The 19,768-nt window shown below is 36.9% G+C and overlaps 1 protein-coding gene across 15 annotated transcripts in view; it reads left to right on the top strand.

The window, feature by feature from the left end:
* The window catches only part of smtnb (smoothelin b), a 124,465-nt gene that overhangs the window by 12,839 nt on the left and 91,858 nt on the right, over positions 1-19,768 (top strand). For all 15 annotated transcript variants that reach the window (XR_012406535.1, XR_012406534.1, XR_012406532.1 and 12 more), the window contains 4 exons: positions 8,269-8,426; positions 8,518-8,596; positions 12,755-12,833; positions 12,916-12,983. Coding sequence is in view for 11 of the 15 variants with exons in the window: in XM_073951663.1 (XP_073807764.1) it covers positions 8,269-8,426; positions 8,518-8,596; positions 12,755-12,833; positions 12,916-12,983 (384 nt within the window). In the remaining 4 variants the exon portion in view is untranslated. The remainder of the gene's footprint in view (positions 1-8,268; positions 8,427-8,517; positions 8,597-12,754; positions 12,834-12,915; positions 12,984-19,768) is intronic.

Below are 19,768 nucleotides of genomic sequence, written 5' to 3'. Positions count from 1 at the left end.
ATGACTTCAGTTGGGCAAAGATCTTAAGTCGTGCCCTGTGCGGACTGACCATGATCTCATTACTTGAGGTCATCAAGAGGATGCTGTAAGTTGTAGTAATCAATGACCTGTTGTTATGGCTAACTGGCCGTAAACTCTTGCCACATATAACTGTTTGCTTACAATATTTACAATATTTGAATTCGAAATTTTTGCTTGTAAAATAATAAATTCGACCTTGTCAAGCAAATTTACACACTGCCTCCTAAAGGTTCATCCATCATAATATAAATATAAAATTATTATTTTTTTAAAATATTTTTTTATTAATAATTATTATTTATTATATTACATATAATAAATTTAATATAAAGACCGAACGTGAAGGATGGTTGAGAAACACTTCTGTAACCTGTTTTATGGAGCCAGATCAGTCTCAAAATTAATACATTTACCAAAAAAAATTCATACGTCACATTTAATTAATCAGATTTACCTTTTAATGTGTGTGTGTGTGTGTGTGTTATATAAATGTTTATTTTCAACATATATGTACATATATGTGGGTTCCACGATGGCTCGGTGGTTAGCACTGTTGCCCCTCAACAAGAATGTCACTGGTTTGAGTCCCGGCTGGGTCAGTTGCCATTTCTGTGTGGAGTTTGCATGTTCTCCCGGTGTTGGCGTGGGTTTCGTCCGGGTGCTCTGGTTTCCCCCACAGTCCAAACACATGCATATAGGAGAATTGGGTAAACTGAATTGACAGTAGTGTATGAGTGTGTGTGTGAATAAGAGTGTGTATAGATGTTTCCCAGTACTGGATTGCAGCTGGAAGGGCATGCACTGTGTAAAACATATGCTGAAATAGTTGGTGGTTCATTCCGCTGTTGCAACCCCTGATAAATAAGGGACTGAGCTGATGGAAAATGAATGAATGAATGACTTTGTGCATACTCCACTGTCTTTTCTCTCACTTAACCACATTGTGTAACAGCGTATATTTGCACAAAGTGAAAGTTAACTTTGTGGACATTTTTACATTAGTTACTCACACTTATGTCATTTCAAACATATACGGCTGTAATTCCTCTTGAAAACACAAATGTTTTTAAACCGTGACTAATCATTTAAACTATTTTACATTTATGATGCTTCACAGTTGAGCTTTAGTGTGCCTAATATCTAATGGTCTCCCAGGCCTGTATCCAGGGGGTGTTCGGTGTTAAAATTAAAATAATTAAAATAATTGGAATCATTCACCCACAAATGAAAATGTTCATTCAGTCGTCCTCCAATTGTTCTAAACAAGAAGAAACCGCTCTGTTCTGTTGAACACAAAAGAAGATATTTAGAAAAATGTTGAAAACCAGCAGTTATTGACTTCCATTGTATTTTTTCGAAGACCGAAGAAAGAAAACTCAGAGGAAGAAACTCATGCAGGTTAGGAACAAGTGGAGGATGAGTAAATGATGACAGAACACTTGTTTTTTTTTTTTTTGTGCTCCACTCTAAATGCAGCATTTATGAACACACACTCTAAAAAATATTGTTTAGACAAAACAAAAAAAAAATTAACACAACAGTTTACATTAATATATTCAAGTTACGACAACATCTAACAAAATGAGGTTCAGACAACAAACTTTATTATGTTAGCCAAATCTTTTCCTCTTCAATCAGAGGCATTTTTACTTAGCATAAACTCAGTTTTTTTAACTTGAGTACTCAAAAAAATAAGTTGTTTCAAATAGTTTTTTTTAAATTAAAACTGAAAACAAATCCAGTGTTATGAGCGTAATGTTTTTAAGTTTAGAACCTCAAATAAATTAAGTAGCTGTAAATGTTTAATTTTTTTTTAACATTTAACAACATTTTTGTTTTTCAGTAATTTTTTTTATTAAACAGGTTTTTATTGTTTTACAAAACAAAAACATGTAGTATTCCATATTATCAGTATAAAAAACAACAAAAAACATCAGTGTGTGGAAAAATACAAAACAACTCCATTAGTGTGGAAAAATCTAGTTATCAACCCAATTTCTTTGGGTTGCTACAAGTTAAATATTGTTTAAATGTAATTGACATTTTTGTTTACTTTTAAATTAGCAGAATTTTTAAAATTATGTAATTTTCAATATTTTCCTGTTTTGAAAACTTAATAAAATCATTCTGGCAATTTAAAAGTTTTAATCTAATCAGCATTTTAGAATTTTTAAGTTACAATAATGTATTAAACTATGTAGTGGTAACAGACCTCTTGAGTTATTTTTTAGAGTGCACCCACTTCCGTCACTTATCTCTGATTGCACAACTCATTGGTTGCCAGTGTTCAGACCTTTGGAAAGAACATCCCGGCTGAGTTGGAGCTCCTGTTTTATCGCATCTTTATAGGAAATGATTCATGTTGTCTAGTGCCTTGACATCTGGTGTCTGGTGGCTTTGCAGGCGTGTTGGATAAAATAACATGAGGTATTGTGGCTCCGTGATTAGCGCTGTCACCTCACAGCAAGAAGGTCGCTGGTTCGAGTCCTAGCTGGGCCAGTTGGCATTTCTGTGTGGAATTTGCATGTTGGCCTGGGTTTCCTCCGGGTGGTCCGGTTTCCCCCACAGTCCAAACACATGCGAAGGGCATCCGCTGTGTAAAACAAATGCTGGAATAGTTGGCAGTTCTATGGAGGTTTAATGCACTTTTATTCATCCCTAATGTTAATCAATATTCAGCACTGTCCGTTACTGATATGACGATCTAATAAACTTTTAAGAGGACTTCCAGGTAGTTTAGTTTGGTTAAACGTGTGCACCATTTAACTATATTCAGTTAGTACTTTGAATGTTTCAAACTAGAGCAGATTGTACTATTTTTCACATATGACTTCTGCCTTGTGTTATTTAACAATCTGCTTAATAAAAATAAACTTGAAACTAGCAAAACCCTTGTGGATTCACCACTAATCAAACCTTCTCTTCTGAAATCCGGTCATGTGTGGTCATTCATACTGAGCGTTTATTAAAAAGGCTGGTATTAAATGTATTCCTGGAGAGTTTGCTTTGGAAAGGAAAACCTCTTTTTCTTTTTATGACGGCTACCTGAATAACACATTATTAAGGCTGTTTTGATAACCTAAAAGAACTCGAATTTCCTCTGGAATTTTTTAAGGAAATAGCGTCCAGGAATTGGAAATGTTTATGTTGGGTCTCATTGAGACGGTAAGTGTTCCAGGTCATCGCTCATCTTCCTGAATGTGTGTCACTAATACTCTCATTATCCTGCTCTCTTTCTGGGCCCTTCATCTCTCATATTCAGCCCCCATCACAGTCTGGGGGGCGGAGCTACGAGGCCTGTGTCCTTATATGGGCATACTGAGCCTGGAATGAACTGCTGATTCACATCTCTCTCTCTCTCTCTCTCTCTCTCTCTCTCTCTCTCTCTCTCTCTCTCTCTCTCTCTCTCTCTCTCTCTCTTTCTCTCTCTCTCTCTCTCTCTCTCTCTCTCTCTCTCTTAATTTAATTTAATTTGATTTAATTAAAAAATGACATTTAATTGACATTATTGCTAAAGCATTTATAAAGTTTACATTAAAAAGAGCACATACAGCATATATAAAACAGTAAACACAGTTAATAGTAGTAAAAAAGAATAGTTATAAATGACAACAAACTAAACATTTAACTTTTAACATTTTAGGATGAAACAGTGATAGTATAAATGATAATAATCACTATATTTACAATACTTGAGCACAGAACACAATAATAATAATATTAATAAACGATAATAAACAATATATTTAACGATCAACACTTTATAAACATCTTATTTATAATCTCTCTCTTCCCCATCTCTTTTTTTTCTCTCTCTCTGCTTTTGCATCTTTTGTTAATTAAGATTAATTAAAAATGTAACGTTTCCATTAATCTCACTGACATTTTTTGCAAAGTAGATGAAACTGCAGAATTTTTTTCTGGATGAATAGTTATTAACAGGTTTGACTCATAATTGGGCTGTTTAATACATTTTTCTAAAAACCATTATAAAAGTATATTGTCCAATAAGTGTATGCAATATAGGAAACAAAGGCAAGCAGTCAGTCAAATATGCAGAATCAGTGTACGCGGTTGCATTAATTAATATGTTAATTTATCTTTGCCCTTAGCCAAAACACGCTACCTGAGAACAAATAATAGATTCAAAAGACTTTTAGATAGAGGCAAGATGAATTAAATATCACGTCTAACAACTATAGTGAGATGAAATCCAGCAAAAGATCCTTGATGAACTGTCCGACCTGCGCTGCTCTCACCTGGGGAGGTGTGCTCAAAGCACCCGCTGACTGCCTGGAGCTCAGACGTGCGCATATGCTGCAGCGCATGCAAGTGTGTGTGTGTCACGTGATGTGCGTTTTCAGCGGTATAGTGTGGACGGTGAGCTGTCCAGAAACACTATGGCTGCGTCCGAAACCGCCTACTACTCAGTAGGTACTGCATTTGAATGTAAACGTACTACTCGGCTGTTAGAAAAGTACGTTCTATACAGTATGAATGTGAAAAGTATGAATGGAATTCGGACATACTAAATCCGCCATTTTGTCATGGTCACGCGACCTACCTGCGTCATTTGCGTCGCTTCACTCTCATTCATCAATTCGCTCGCGGGGCATCATGGAATAGCGCAGCGTGCATGAGATGCGCACTCCAGAATCTCGCCGGAAGTAGTAAGTCATCCGGGTACTTCTCGCATACTGATTTTTGAGTTCTATGAATTCGGACACTACTCGGCTCGCATACTGATTTTAGTGTACTATATAGTATGGAAGTATGCGGTTTCGGACGCAGCCTATATAAAACGCGAGTGTGGATTGTTTTCATTCTAAAATGTTTTTTTAAAACTGAAACATATTAGTGTAAACAGGGCCTAAGCGTCGACCTGGTCCTCTGGTGCTTCCTGTTGGTTCAGAGGGGAGAATGTAGGGATGGAAGGAGAGACAACAAAACGAATCTTGCCTCATCTGGACCATACCAGTGTGGCTTAAGGGCGCCCAGTTAATGGGTGGCGGAACTGGTGGTTTGTAGGAAAGGTGGCATGATGTAATTAATGAATGCGTTAACACGATAATAACGTGTTAATTTGCTCAGCATTAATAACCGTAAAGATCAGTTGATTCATCAGCGGATCACTCATATGTCAGCTCATAAACAGACCAGTTGATCTTCGCGGCTTTAAAATGCTCCAGTATCCCTGTATCTGTGGTTTCACTCCGTAAACAGCGGTGAATCCGGTGAACTGATGACCTTCACGGCCAATCACAGACATTTCTGTTGAGCTCAAATGTTAGCGGTAAATGAACATTTATAAAATTACAGTATCGACTTCCAGTATCGTGACAACACTAATACCTAAACCCAACTATTACATTAATAACTATTGATAAGCAGCAAATGACCAGTTTATTTAGGCATAAGTCATTGTTAATAGTTTAATAATAGCAAGAAATGAACCTTCAAAATAAAGTGTGACCAAAAATATCCAGTCTGGTGTCTTAATTTTGGGTTTGTCTGTGTTCATAACCTCGGTCTTTTCCTTGTGGTGATGTCACAATAACAGCAACACATTTTATCATATTGATTTCCTTTCGATTTGCACTGGACTTAGAAATTTCATCAGTCTTTGGACCAAATGCATAACTTTTGAGTGATTGAATCTCCAAGAACGTTTGACCATGATCACACCTGTAGTCGCAACTGTACACTTGGGCACCATCAAACCACCCAAGACGATTGTTAATACCAGATGCTCATCCTGGTGTAGTGATCGTCTTCTGAGTCTCCATCTGTATTAATAATCAGGGAATTTGCTTTGAAAGGGAACGCTCTACCGTGCATATGCATTAGCAATATCTAAAAGAAAGTGTTGAGCTGCTGCCACTGAGCTGCCAGATGCTGCTTTTTCCATTTGTTTCTCCATGCTGTCGTCACCTTTCCTTCCAACTACAAAACGTTGAATAATGAGTCAGATGCTGAAAGAGATGAGAGTTCCCAGAACATTCTCAGACCAGACTCGGGGAAAATAATGCCGTGAAATATAGCTTTTTGGTTTAATTCGGGAGTAGAATCTAGTTGGCTTCGACACATACAAGTATGATCTGTGTAATCCTTCGTGTCGATGGTGTGTTTGTTTATTTAAAGCCTACAGGAATACATCATACTAAAGCCAAGTTGCATAAGATTTTTCCCTCCATATCACCATTATGTGACAGGTGAAAGAAGACACGACTTCCCATGCTTTCTGGTTCTGCCCTTTGTTATATACATTTTGGTAAGACATATTTGATTGGTACTCTAAAGCTTATCTCAAATCTTTACCACCTGATGCAGAACTTGCTATTTTTGGATGTTCACAACACATTTCTCATCTTCCACATGGCCTCCAGCAGTCTTTGTCTTTAGGTAGGCTTGTGGCTGAAAGGCTTTTGCTCCGGCATTGGAAGTCATCTTCACCCCCTACATTTCAAATTTGGATTGAAAGACTGAGAGGACTCATTCTATTGAAAAGTTTTTCAGTGTTTGGTTTTTTTTTTCTAAACTATCTGGATCAGGCTGGGCCCAAACCAATTTGGCGCCCTAGGCAAGATTTCAGGTGGCGCCCCGTCACATCGCAGTAAATTCCACTGCTAGTGTATAGTCATAAGAAACTAAATAGCTTTAGGATCGACTACTACAAGCTGGAAAAACGTCAGATAAATATGCCAATGCAATTAACGTTATTGCTAAATATATCTAATATTTACACATTTACTTGAGGAAGTAATGATTGAGGTAGTTATATTACTATTACTATGTTCCATAACATCTGTGCACTTCCATAACATTAGCTGACGTTAAAACTAACAGATAGCACTATTGATTAGCAATGTTATGCCATATCTGTCAACGTTGGGATGTAAAAAATATGGGACAACAAATAGCTTCAAATGATAGAATGCATAGCAAAACAATAGAAAATATTCACAATAAAAAAAGGTTTAATCCATTAAAAACAATGGCTTATAAAGAAATTAAATAAAGCTATAAAATCTACTCCACTTTTAATTGTATTTGCATATTGATTAAAGTTACTATATTTATTTAGTGAAAAGCAGCAAATGAATCTCTTTGTGTTTTGTTTGATAACAGAGATGTTAATGTAAGAATGCACAGATCTATATAAATGAATGAATGAAGCATTCGACTACTTTAGTAACTGTTTGAGCTCATTTAAGAGAAAATTAGTTGTGTTTAAAATAAAACACGCAGGACAGAGCAAAAAAAAAACGAAAAAAAAATGAGCCCTTTTCCGACGGTCCCTTACTGAGAGCTCCACTCCACGTGAGCTCTCCCGGCTAAACAGAGCAGTGGTCAAAATGTCGAGCGGAAAAAAAAAAAAAAAAAAGAAAGACAGCTCTGAAACATAACCAGCTTTGTCTTTTTGTAGGAAACACACTTTAGATCTTTTTAGGGTAAGAGGTTTTTGAGTTATTGCCGTATATCACTGAATGTGTCAGGAATATCAAGAACAAAACCAACTTAACCGCGCTTATTTCTGGCGCCCCCCTGGATGTACAGCGCCCTTAGCATTTGCCTATACTGCCTATGCCACGGGCCGGCCCTGATCTGGATGAGCAAACCAGCCACTCAACCTCTGAGGATTCTTCAGAGACTTAATTTGCTTATTTTACATGCTTAATTATTTAATTTGACTTCTTTATTCTATTTTCTGTTGCTAAACTGTGTTGTAATTGTTATTTGTTCATTGACTCATTGTATGGGATTTGTCCGAGACAGTGCCTAGTGTTGCGTGTGTTTGTGTATGTGTGCATATATGTGTGTGTTTCTTTGTGGTTCTTGAAAAATCCAATAAAATACAATTATTTAAAAAAAAAAAGCCTACAGGAATCAGAATTTCCAACCGAATTTAACAGTGTTGTGATGTGTTTCCAACTAAAATGAAATGTTGAATAGAGGACTGGGGTTTATTCTCTTCATTTTTTCACTGGAAGCTAATGAATCGCTTTGATTTAAGCACGTACTGCTCTAAAATATTAAACTTTCGTCATCAGAGAAAGAAAGCTACTTGAAATTCAGTAATTTTGATAAAATATTGAGCATTTCCAGCTTTACAGGTGTAACATTTGCTGTAAAAACTCAAAGCCGGATAAACTGGGTGGTGAATAATTTAGGAGGGCTAATATTTCTGACTTCAGCTGTTTGTTTTGCCTACTTTATACCTATTTTACTCTCTTTCTGTCTCTTCAGCTTGATAAGACTGTGAACATAGATGAGCGTCGTCTGATCCGCACAGCGATTCGGGAGCTGCGGCGCTGTGAGATTGAAGAAATGGAGGCAGCGCTGACTAGCAAACGCTTCAGACGTGCTAACCAGCACAGACACGAGGATAAAGAAAACCAGCGCTGGTATGGAGGAAAATATTTAAATCCCTCTCCCTAATCTGATATGCAAAAACCATTATGCGTTGAATCTGAACTTGTTTATTCGTATTCACAGTCCTGACTCGACGGCTTCTTTAGACGTGCTGTCGAGGAAGATTCAGGCCACACGTGACATCGAGGAACTCACTGGACTGGTAAGAAACAAAGTGTTTTTGTGTTGTATCTGTCAACATCGTCCGAGTGAGATTGAGCTCAAAGCATTCTGGAGATGCTTGATAAGGGTTTCTGCCCTGGACTGAATGTTGTCATATCATCCTAACCATAAAAAACGCTCTACTGTTCTTTGTTTCTACACTCTCTACAGTGAAAGTTCTTTGTTTTTGTAACAAAAGACTCCAGTGAGCTCATTCCCAATGAAGTGCCATTGTTCTGTGTTTATAAAGCTGTGGGGTGGATTGTTCTTCAATGAATCGTGATTGACCAAATTATAAATCCTATTAATTCTGTTAAAGGACACCTCCAGATTGACTAGTTAATGCAGTGCTTTTGTGGAAATGTAAATAAATGTGTAATATACCTTAACACTTTATAGGCCACTCTTTGAAATACTCATTAAATGAAAAAAAAATAGCTGGGAGTTATTAAAAGATATTTGATTTTAACAAAATATATAGTAATCAATTAAGTTATTAATATGGTTCCTCACCCAAAAACATGATTAATCCTGTTAAATATCAATATAATAAATATACTTTCAGAAAGTGTATTCAGTATGTTGAAAAAGTATATAGTATATTTAAAAGTTTTGGGTGGTTAAAATGTTTTAAAAGTTCCTTACATGCTCTAAAGTTACAATTATTTGATTAAATAATTGTGAAAAATTATTGTAATTTTTAATAACCATTTTTTACTTGTGTAAAATGTCTTTTATTCTTGTGATGCAAAGCTAGATTCTCAGTATTATAACTTTGGTTTTCAGTTTATAGCTGTGTGATTAACTGCGTACACTATATCGGGTCCGTGACTTCATTTACTTGCACATTTTTTTAAATTTTAAAGGTCTGCACTGGCCCAATAACCCCATAAGTTATTCTATTCCAACTGATGGGAGAATGGAATAACTTTTGCATTGATTATGATAGAGTCATTTGTCTTTTTTCCTATGATTGCAGACATGTGCAGAAGCTACCAAAATTAATTACAGCTCCCGTAGACCACACAGAACCTGATAGATTCTCTTTCAAATTTGAGTTTACCATAAAAAAGTGCCTCTTTTGGAGAGGTTTATTATAACACAGACAACATAAACAGTTTTTTAAATAACTTTCAACAGTGTTATTTGAAAATTAAAAGGGTTTTCTTCAAAATGATACCAAACTTGTGCATTTACAGCTCTGCATGTGGATTTGGGAAGCTGTTGAATTTGGGTAGGCAAAATCCAGCTGAAAACCCCCATATAGCACTTGACTTTAAGAGGTTAATTGATTTAATGCATGAAATAAGACAAATATCTGCCAATGAGGTAAAAAAAAATACATGTATTTTATTTAAAGTTAATGCATTGCATTAGGTTTTTATCTGCTTGTAGGTTTATTTTATTTGATTTTCAAATTCAGATTGTGGTCACCTCTGAAATGACAAGTCAAACTAATAGATATAAATGTGCTAGAAACCGGCACTCATTCAGAGATCTTTATTGAAATATTAAAATGTCTAAAATGAATCCTCACAGCTCATAATGCTATTAAATTAATAATATACAAATTGTAAATGTAATGTTGATCAATAACCTCAGACATTAACTATAAATAAGCATCTATATTGTGACTTATCTTATGTTCAGATAAGAAGAAAGAAATATCTGCTTTTTTTAAAGTAATGTACTTCTAGATTTAAGAATGTTTATATTGGAAACATGACAAAGATGTGCATTTCTGATCATACTGTACGTTTGATTGCAGATCGATTTGCAATTCAATTTGTTTCCAAAACCATGCATGTGATGCTGATTTTCAACTGAAGAAACCCTATTATTAATTATTATTCTTATTATTATCAGTGTTACGACTTTAAAGTTTTATCTCTAGTGGTTAAAGGGGTAACGTTTGATGCGACTCAGTTTGTGGTGGCAAAATAGCAAAACAACAACCAGATAATGCAAAACTAAGTGAATTTATTTACAAAAGTGAAACGTCAAACGGCAAAAATATTATGCACAAGTAGTAATCTCACATCTCCATCCCACCAACAATTAGAAGATCATGCACTTTTCGTTCTTTTCAATCTCATGTTAAAAGTTGGTTATTGACAAATCAACACTGTCAGCATTAGTACTGTATTCTTGACACATTTGTACTGTTGTCTTTGGTTTTTTGTCCTCTGCTGCCATCAGTCTGTTCTTGTTTCTTTTTCTTTTTTCTTTACTTTTTTAACTGTATTTTTTTATATGAAAGTGTATTTATTGTTTAATGTTGTGCTTCTATTTTAGGTTTGACTTTTTAACATTCTGTAAGGGGTCTACGGATGAAAAATAGCCATTCTTGGCTAATTCTGGCACATTCTACAGTAATGTTTATTAATGTGCATTGACCCTGTAAACAAATAAACTAAACTAAACTAAAACAAAAGAAAAATAAATCAATCAATTAGTGTATGTGATTAAAAGGGAAAAGAGAATTTTAAGTGGTGCCAAATACATTTCTTGTCAGCTTAGTCCCTTTATTAATCCGGGGTCGCCACAGCGGAATGAACCGCCAACTAATTCAGCAAGTTTTTAAGCAGCGGATGCCCTTCCAGCAGCAACCCATCTCTGGGAAACATTCACACACACACACACACACACACACACATACACTACGGACAATTTAGCCTACCCAACTCACCTGTACTGCATTTGCACGCTATATCTAATACTACTCTTCTAACAAAATATACGTAGACAACTTACAGCAGGTGGTGCTCGCTTCTGAACTAGTCGGTTTAGACTGTGGAGTTTTCTGCGTGTTGCGAGGTGCATGTCACATCGAAACTTCCTCGATTCCCATGTTTTACAGTGTGGCTTTATTTGAAGGAACGAAAATAAAGAAGTAACACCAAACACAAATCTTTTGTTTGTTACACAGTTGCAGGTTTTTCCAGAAAGAAACAGCTTTATTTGTTAATAGATACCAAATTATTTTCTAATTCTCTTCATTTTCTGTTGTAGTCAGTGGCGCAAAAAGGGGGTATGCAGTATATGCAGTGCATAGGGGCGCCACACATGGGGGGCGCCATTGTGCCAAAACTATTTTTGAAATTATCCATATTAAAAGTTTCAAATAATGTATATATTTTTTGTTAAACAAATGTATTTAGCATTTTATACGCGTATAATATTGTATTTTATTAAATTAAAAAATCATTTCACCCCTCCCCCCATTTTTATACCACATGTTATTATGAATTTATTATGTATCATATTGATTCATCAGGCCTTTTGGTAACTTCTTAGCTCAAAACTATTTTAATTTTAGCTACAAACAAAGTTATAACATTTCAATTAAATAGAACATTTCACACTGTTTGTTTCTGTTTTTTTTACACTAAACATTTGACAGTCTTTTTTATTTCACTTTTAGCAGTTTCAGTCAATTGTTTTTGCAAAGACAGACCTTACACTTCTCACAGTATGCATGTGAGAAGTAATCGCAATGTTCTTTTGCCATTTAGGACTCCCATGTCTATCATTTTGTTTTGGCAAATGTACTACAAAAAGTCCAAAAGCAAGGCTAGTCAAGGTGCTATAATCATTTAGTAAGTGAAAATTAAATTAAGAAGAAATTTGGGGTGGTATGAGATGCATTTCTTTGTAACTTAACATGCTTAATGTAATTATACCTTTTACTATACTTCAAACTATTTCAGTTGTGTTCAGAACTGCGAAACTGTTTTTTTTAAGCATATTGATATCTTTATGAAAAAATATCTTTAATTTATTGATGGAAATATTTTCCACATTTTATCCCTTGCCTGTTATAAAACATAGTTGGATTGAAGGGGGGCGCGCAAAAGTTGAAGCCGCATACCCATCAGTAAATGTGCAGTTGCGCCCCTGGTTGTAGTAATACAAATATGCAGAAATAATATCAATATGGCAGTACAACACTTCATATAAAAAAAATAAACTATTATATTGAGGAGGTACTCTGATCGCAGTTGCGTTGAATAGTTTGCATTCTGTGGAAATAAACCAGCATTTTTTTTCCACAGTGGAATTCAGTGGGTGCACATTCTGTGTGGGCCTAAACATCAGTCCCGTCAGCCTAACTACTGTTTTTGTGTCTTGCCCTCTGTTTTTCCTTCTGTCTTTCAAGTTGCGCAGCGCCACTGAGTACGAGGAGAGAAAACTCCTTCGTGCAGCCATTCGCCGACTGAGAGATGAGGAGATACGAGGTGAGATTCCATCTGAAAGGCTGGAAAAATCCCTCTATATACGCCTGTGTGTGTGTTTACATTCCCCCGTCTTCATTCTCAGGAGCTTTAGAGAGCCTCGGCCACAGAACAGAGCCACCACACAATCCTCAAAGCAGCTTCAGCCTGCAGGTGAGTAGATGTGTGAATGCTAGAGCTGCGGGATTTTGGAAAAGTCGGACATTGTGATATATTTAGCTGAGATATAGAGTTGAAGTCAGAATTATATTTATTTTATTATCACTTTCCTGCGATTTTTTTTTTTTTTTTTTTTTTTTAATTTCTTTTTATTTTTTAAAGGAATTGTTCACAGTATCTCCTATAATATTTTTTTCTTCTGGAGAAAGTCTTATTTGTTTTATTTAGGCTAGAATAAAAAAAGTTTTTAATTTTTTTAAACCCATTTTAGGTTATTAATATTTGCCCCGTTAAGCAATATTTGTTTTGGATTTTTGACAGAACAAATCATCGTTATATAATGACTTGCCTAATTAACCTAGTTAAGCCTTTAAACATCACTTAGGCTGCATTTACACTGCAGATCTTGATAGTCAACTCTGATTTTGTGACTGTATTCGATTTTTTTTTTTAATGAGCTGCTCACATCATCTTTTAAATGTGACTCGTATCCGATCCTCTGCATTTACACAGCACACCACAAAGGTGCAATGAACTGGAAAAAACAGAGCGGGTGCTGACTAGCAGCTGATAATTAAAGAGCACTCTTTTCTCTATTCCTGTATGTAATCTGTTTGCAGCTTTTGACAAGCTGTCTTACTATAGTTGATAACAGAAAGGTTCTCATTTGTACATCTTCTTTTGATATATAGGCTTTTTAAACCTTTAGGCATCTTAATGTAATGTCCATGGCGGGATTTATGCATGTGATGTAGCTATGCACTAGTTTTATATTAGTTTATATTGGTTACGTGGCGGACATTGCGCTCTCTCGCTCTCGTTAACTTGCTTAAATACCTGTGCTATAAAATTTTTTGCCTTAGTAATGTTGGTAAATTAAAAATAAAGTGGTTAAATAAAAATAATCCTAATATTCCTAAATGTGTTGTTAAAACAATATTCAATGATTGTTGATATCGAATAATATGAAGCTTGATATCGTGAGATGTTTTTTGCAATATCGCCCAGCCCTAAACAATCAACTGTAAAACAATATGGTCATTATTGTATCAGGGTGTTCGTGGGTCATTGAAAATTCCAAAGTGTAAAAATAAGACCTTAATTAGTCTAAAATTTGTTTCAAAGGTCTTAAAAATGTAATCGAACCAACTCCATAAAGAAGATTTTGTTTCAGTTTTGAAATGGAGGTTATTATTAGTCAGTTTAAAGATTGTTTTCAGGATTAGTTGATTCTTTCTATGTAATTAAGAGTGTTAATTGGTGTTGAGGGGAACGCATTACAAGTAAGGCAAGTTATAAAGTAATATTACTTTTTTAATTAAGGAGTAAAGTGGCGCATTACTCTAAAAAATATAAGTAATAATACTTGAGTGACTTTTTTAAAAATGTAACACAAGTTACTTTTTAGTTCAATTAATGAGCTTTTTAAAAATAGATTGTTGAATTCAAATTAAAGTAGACACAATGAATCACGCAGTCAATGATAGAATCTGTTCATTATTTTGAACGCAAACATAGCGAACGCATTGCTTTACATTTAATAATCTGTATATACGGCATGTAGAGCTCTGGGGTCAGGAAGTTCTCTGATAACATTATCCTAATATACATATTTTTAATTTGTTTTTTTAAAGGTAATTGTAGGTGTGGCTTATACAGTGTGTTGGTAATTGCAGAGCTCCTCTATTAAAAAAAAAAAAAAACTACTTCTGAAAGAGATCAAGCCTCAGCCAGGTAATAAAACGTAACGCAAAGTAAGTCAAAAGTAAAGTAATGCATTACTTACCATAAAAAGTAACTAAGTAATGCAGTTCCTCTTTAGGGGAGTAACTCAGTAACTTTTCCCAACACTGGTGTTAAGGATGGTAATTAATTAGTTTTGCTGTGTGCTTTTTTTTTTTGTAAATTTCTATACTATAAAATGATTATACTGTACAATCGGTCGTAAATTTTATTGTTAGGTGTTAAAAAAATTTCTTAAATATAACTCTTAGAAACCTGCAGATAGACTGAAATTAAACTATGTATATATTTAGGCTTTAATAAATAATCTATGGTGGCATGGTGGCTCAGTGGTTATCACTGTGGCCTTGCAGCAAGAAGGTTGCTGGTTTGAGTTTCGGCTAGGCCAGTTGGCATTTCTGTTTGGTGTTTGCTTGTTCTCCCCGTGTTGGCATGGGTTTCCTCCGGGTGCTCCAGTTTTCAAAGACGTGCGCTACGGGTGAATTGAATAAACTAAATTGGCTGTAGTCTGTGTGTGTGTGTGTGTGTGTGTGTGTGTGTGTGTGTGTGTGTGTGTGTGTGTGTGTGTGTGTGTGTGTGTGTGTGTGTGTGTGTGTGTATGTGTGTGATTGTGTGTTTTAGAGAATGTAAGAGTGGTTTCCCAGTACTGGGTTGCGACTGAAAGGGCATCCGCTTTGTAAAACATATGCTGGAATAGTTGGTGGTTCATTCCGCTGTGGCAACCTCTGATATGTAGGGGACTAATGAATGAATGAATGAATAATCTAATCCTGCAGTTTTACTATTGCGGATTTACACATTGTGATATCGATGCTCAGTTTGTCCAGCCCTAGTGAATACTGTATCAGCAGCTGTAAATCTCTAGGTGGAACTGGGCTGAACTTTATGGCTTAATGTGGAATGAGGACAGATAAATCTGTAGACGATGAGCTGGAGATTGTTTTGGCCTTTTCTAAAGTTCAAGGATTCAGCGCGAGTGGGAAGAGGAGATTTTATGCAATTTCTTCCCAGATAGTTTGGCTTTCCAATTTGCACACATCAGCATACAGTAAAGTGGAAAATGATGTAATGAATTTAATGTCTTAACAGGAAATGTTTTGATTGATGTTCAAATAGGAATATAGCTTAATTAGAAGATAATTTAATGCAATATGCTCATGTAATATGCAAATATTATAAAGAAATACATTAGAATAGGGCTGCACGATACTGGAAAAATATGCAATGTTGTTGTTGAGTATTGCCATAATGATCTTTCTTACGACTTTACATTTCCCTACAAAAATGATATTATATAGATAGACAAATTTAGCGGATTTTATTTTAGCGTTTGATGACGGTAAAACATTATGAATATTAAAACATGTGCTTGTTTGTCATAAAAATTAGTAATAATGGCAAAAAATACTAATTTGTTGATCTCCTGACTTCCGGGTTCAGTTATCCTGCCGTTGTGGCTGGTGTATTGTGGGAAATTTTTTTACCCCTTGGTTTCAAGTGTGGTTCTGAAAAATCTGTTTTAAGGGCTATCTAGCCCTTCCCCTTAGCCCTACGCCTTCAATCTAAAGAGAACTGGGCCACCCCTACTTCTTCACGTGAAGGCGCAAAATGAAGGGTAAGGGCTAAGGGGTAGAATTAGAATTGGGCCTTGTCAGGACTTGTCAGCCAGTCACCATCATGCACGCTTGAAATATCAAGTATACAGCAGTAGTTCTGTTGAATGCTGTTTTGCATACATTTTTTTATGTAAACATGTTCCTGACTGATATGTCTGATCATTGCGTTCTTGTTACATTTTGCCGTGTCTCACTCATGATAAGATATTATAAAAACTTTGACTGAAAACTGAAACCAAATATGCTTAGTGATAATTATTCATGTTATTCATTAATTCATTTTCCTTTGGCATGTGTGTCACATCTGTCAGTGACCACCTGAGGGCGCTGTAGTGCATCAGGACTCAGAAGGCACTACAGCGTCCCAGAAAGACTACAATTCCATACACACCACGCGCATACACCGGAACACATACACTGATCTGTCATCACATCTGTTCTGTGTTACCGTTGATTATCTGGACTATATATTCCATCATTCCACCGTTGTTTGTCTTCCTTGTCTTTCTTGTTCCCAGTAAGTCTGATATTCCGAGTTGTTGTTCCTGACCTTGTTTTAGAAGCATTATTCTATCATCTGCTGGATCCATTGTGTGATCGCGTCCTTCTGTCACGTGATGCGTGATCAAAACAGAAAAACGGGAACAAAAGATAGCGGATCCAAGTGCAGATTTTAATAATAAATAGTGCAGCGACAGTGAACTAACATCCAAAATACCAAAGTGCAAAGTAACAAATAAACAGCAAAACAAGAAACTATGACAGAAAAACACGAATTAGACTTTAACAGGATACTAGAACAAGGTCAGGAACAACAACTCGGAATATCAGACTTACTGGGAACAAGAAAGACAAGGAAGACAAACGACGCGATAACAAACAACGGTGGAAAGATGGAATATATAGTCCAGATAATCAACAGTGACAGAACAGATGTGATGACAGATCAGTGTATGTGTTCCGGTGTATGCGCGTGGTGTGGATGGAATTGTAGTCTTTCTGGGACGCTGTAGTGCCTTCTGAGTCCTGATGCGCTACAGCGCCCTCAGGTGGTCACTGACAGATGTGACAATGTGTTTGGACTGTGGGCGAAACCGGAGCACCCGAAGGAAACCCACGCCAACACGAGGAGAACATGCAAACTCCACACAGAATTGCCAACTGGCACAGCCCGGACTCGAACCAGTGACCTTCTTGCCATGAGGTGGCAGTCCTAACCACTATGCCACCCCTCAGGGAATAGGGAAACATTGTGTTGAAAATTTAGGAAAATGTATTGTCTTAATATGCAAACAGCTGCACTGTGTATGTATAACAATGTCTCTTTCTCTTTGCTTTCACTTTCTATTTATTCCAACATCCCATATGACACACACACACACGCTTTTGTGCATCAGTGACTTTACATTGTTAACACAGAGCCTCATCTCTCATCTTCGCTGGCTGAAATGTGGAGAATGTTAGAAATGCGCTGCTTCTTTCACCTTTCCTTCACCTACCCTCGCCCCCCCCCCCCCCCCCCCGCGCTGCTCCTCAGCTTATTCCTTTATTTCAAGAGTTCACACTTAGCTGATGATTGATAGTAAAGCTAGTTTGGCGTGCTGTCCCGGGAGAGAGCCCTGAGCTTATAAGATCCTCGAGCCCTGGGCTCCCTCCCGTTGCAAGGCGAGAGGGGAGTTTGAGCTCAGGCAGATCTCGATGACTCCCCCTCTTGCTTGTTGTAGCTAAGTGTCAGATATGTATACTGTAAGGTGTACTCAGAGGTTAGCTAATGTATTTTGATTAATTATTTAGGGTGCTTGTTTTTGAACTGTGGGAGGAAACCGGAGGACCCGGGGAAAACCCACACGACCACGGGGAGAACGAGCAAACTCCACACAGAAATGCCGTCTGGTTTGGAAAGGAATTAAAGCAGGGACATTCTTGCTACGAGGCAACAGCGCTAATCGCTGGCCACCGTGATGCCCGTTTGAAAGGAGGGAAAGTAGGGTTGGGTGGGGGGGTTTCTTCAAGACGAAGATATTGAGAGGAGAAAAGTCTGGTTATTTATAGTGAGTTGAGGATCGTCTGATAGGATAATCAGTCATTAGCTAAAGTTGGAACAGCTGCGAACAATCATAAGCACGGGATCCTCTCGAAATTTGTTTATGAATAAACTTCACTTAATTCCTCAATCCTCAATTACTCCTTTCTTATTTAGTTCAGAGTGAACGTCAGCGCGTTTACCTGTCAGCACATAATGGTTTGCACGTTCACCCACATCCTTACTCCAAATAAGCATATGGAAAAAAACAAACACACTGAGAACAAAGCGTGCCGGCACAGGGAAAGAAAGGCTTTTATTGCTCTGTATGTGGAGATCCAGTGTGATCGTATCTGCCTGCTTTGACCTGCTTCTGTCTGGGTCTGTTTTGATAACAATCACATCTGGATTTTGCTCTTCAGTGAGGGGGAAAAAAGACTCCTTTAGTGATAAACCACATGTTGTTTAGGTGTCACTTGCACTGTTTCCATCGAAAATTTTGGGATATACAATATATTTTGGGATATACAATAAAATATACAGGTGGCGCAGTAGGTAGTGCTGTCGCCTCACTGCAAGAAGGTCACTGGTTCAAGCCTCGGCTGGGTCAGTTGGTGTTTCTGTGTGGAGTTTGCATGTTCTCCCTGCGTTCGCGTGGGTTTCCTCTGGGTGCTCCGGTTACATCCACAGTCCAAAGACATGCGGTACAGGTGAATTGGGTAAGCTAAATTGGTCGTAGTGTATGAGTGTGTAGGGATGTTTCCCAGAGATGGGTTGCAGCTGGAAGGGCATCTGCTGTGTAAAACATGTGCTGGATAAGTTGGTGGTTCATTCCGCTTTGGCGGCCCCTGATAAATACATTTACATTTAGCAGATGCTTTTATCCAAAGCGACTTACAAATGAGAACAAGGAAGCAATTTACACAACTTTAAGAACAACAATGAATAAGTGCTGTAGGCAAGTTTCAGGTATGCAAAGATTAAGAAGCAAAACAGTAGTATTTTTTATTTTTATTTTTATTAATGCAGTTAGTGGAGGGGTTAGAGAGGGAATTGCAGATTAGTAAGGAAAGTGGAGACTAAATAGTTGAGTTTTTAGTCGTTTCTTGAAGACAGCAAGTGACTCTGCCGTTCTGATGCAGTTAGGGAGTTCATTCCACCAACTGGGCAGATTGAGTGCGAGAGTTCGGGAAAGTGATGTCTTCCCTCTTTGGGATGGAACCACAAGGCGACGTTCATTCACAGAACGCAAGTTACTGGAGGGCACATAGATCTGCCGAAGTGAGAGCAGATAAGAAGGGGCGCAGCCAGAAATCACTTTGTAAGCAAACATCAGAGGTTTGAATTTGATGCGAGCAGCAACTGGTAGCCAGTGCAAACGGATGAGCAGCAGAGTG

This window comes from Danio rerio, chromosome 5, assembly GCF_049306965.1.
Source record: "Danio rerio strain Tuebingen ecotype United States chromosome 5, GRCz12tu, whole genome shotgun sequence".
Classification (NCBI taxonomy): Eukaryota; Metazoa; Chordata; class Actinopteri; order Cypriniformes; family Danionidae; genus Danio; species Danio rerio.
The sequence above is the reverse complement of the archived record's forward strand: the minus strand, read 5'-3'. Positions and strand labels throughout refer to the sequence as shown.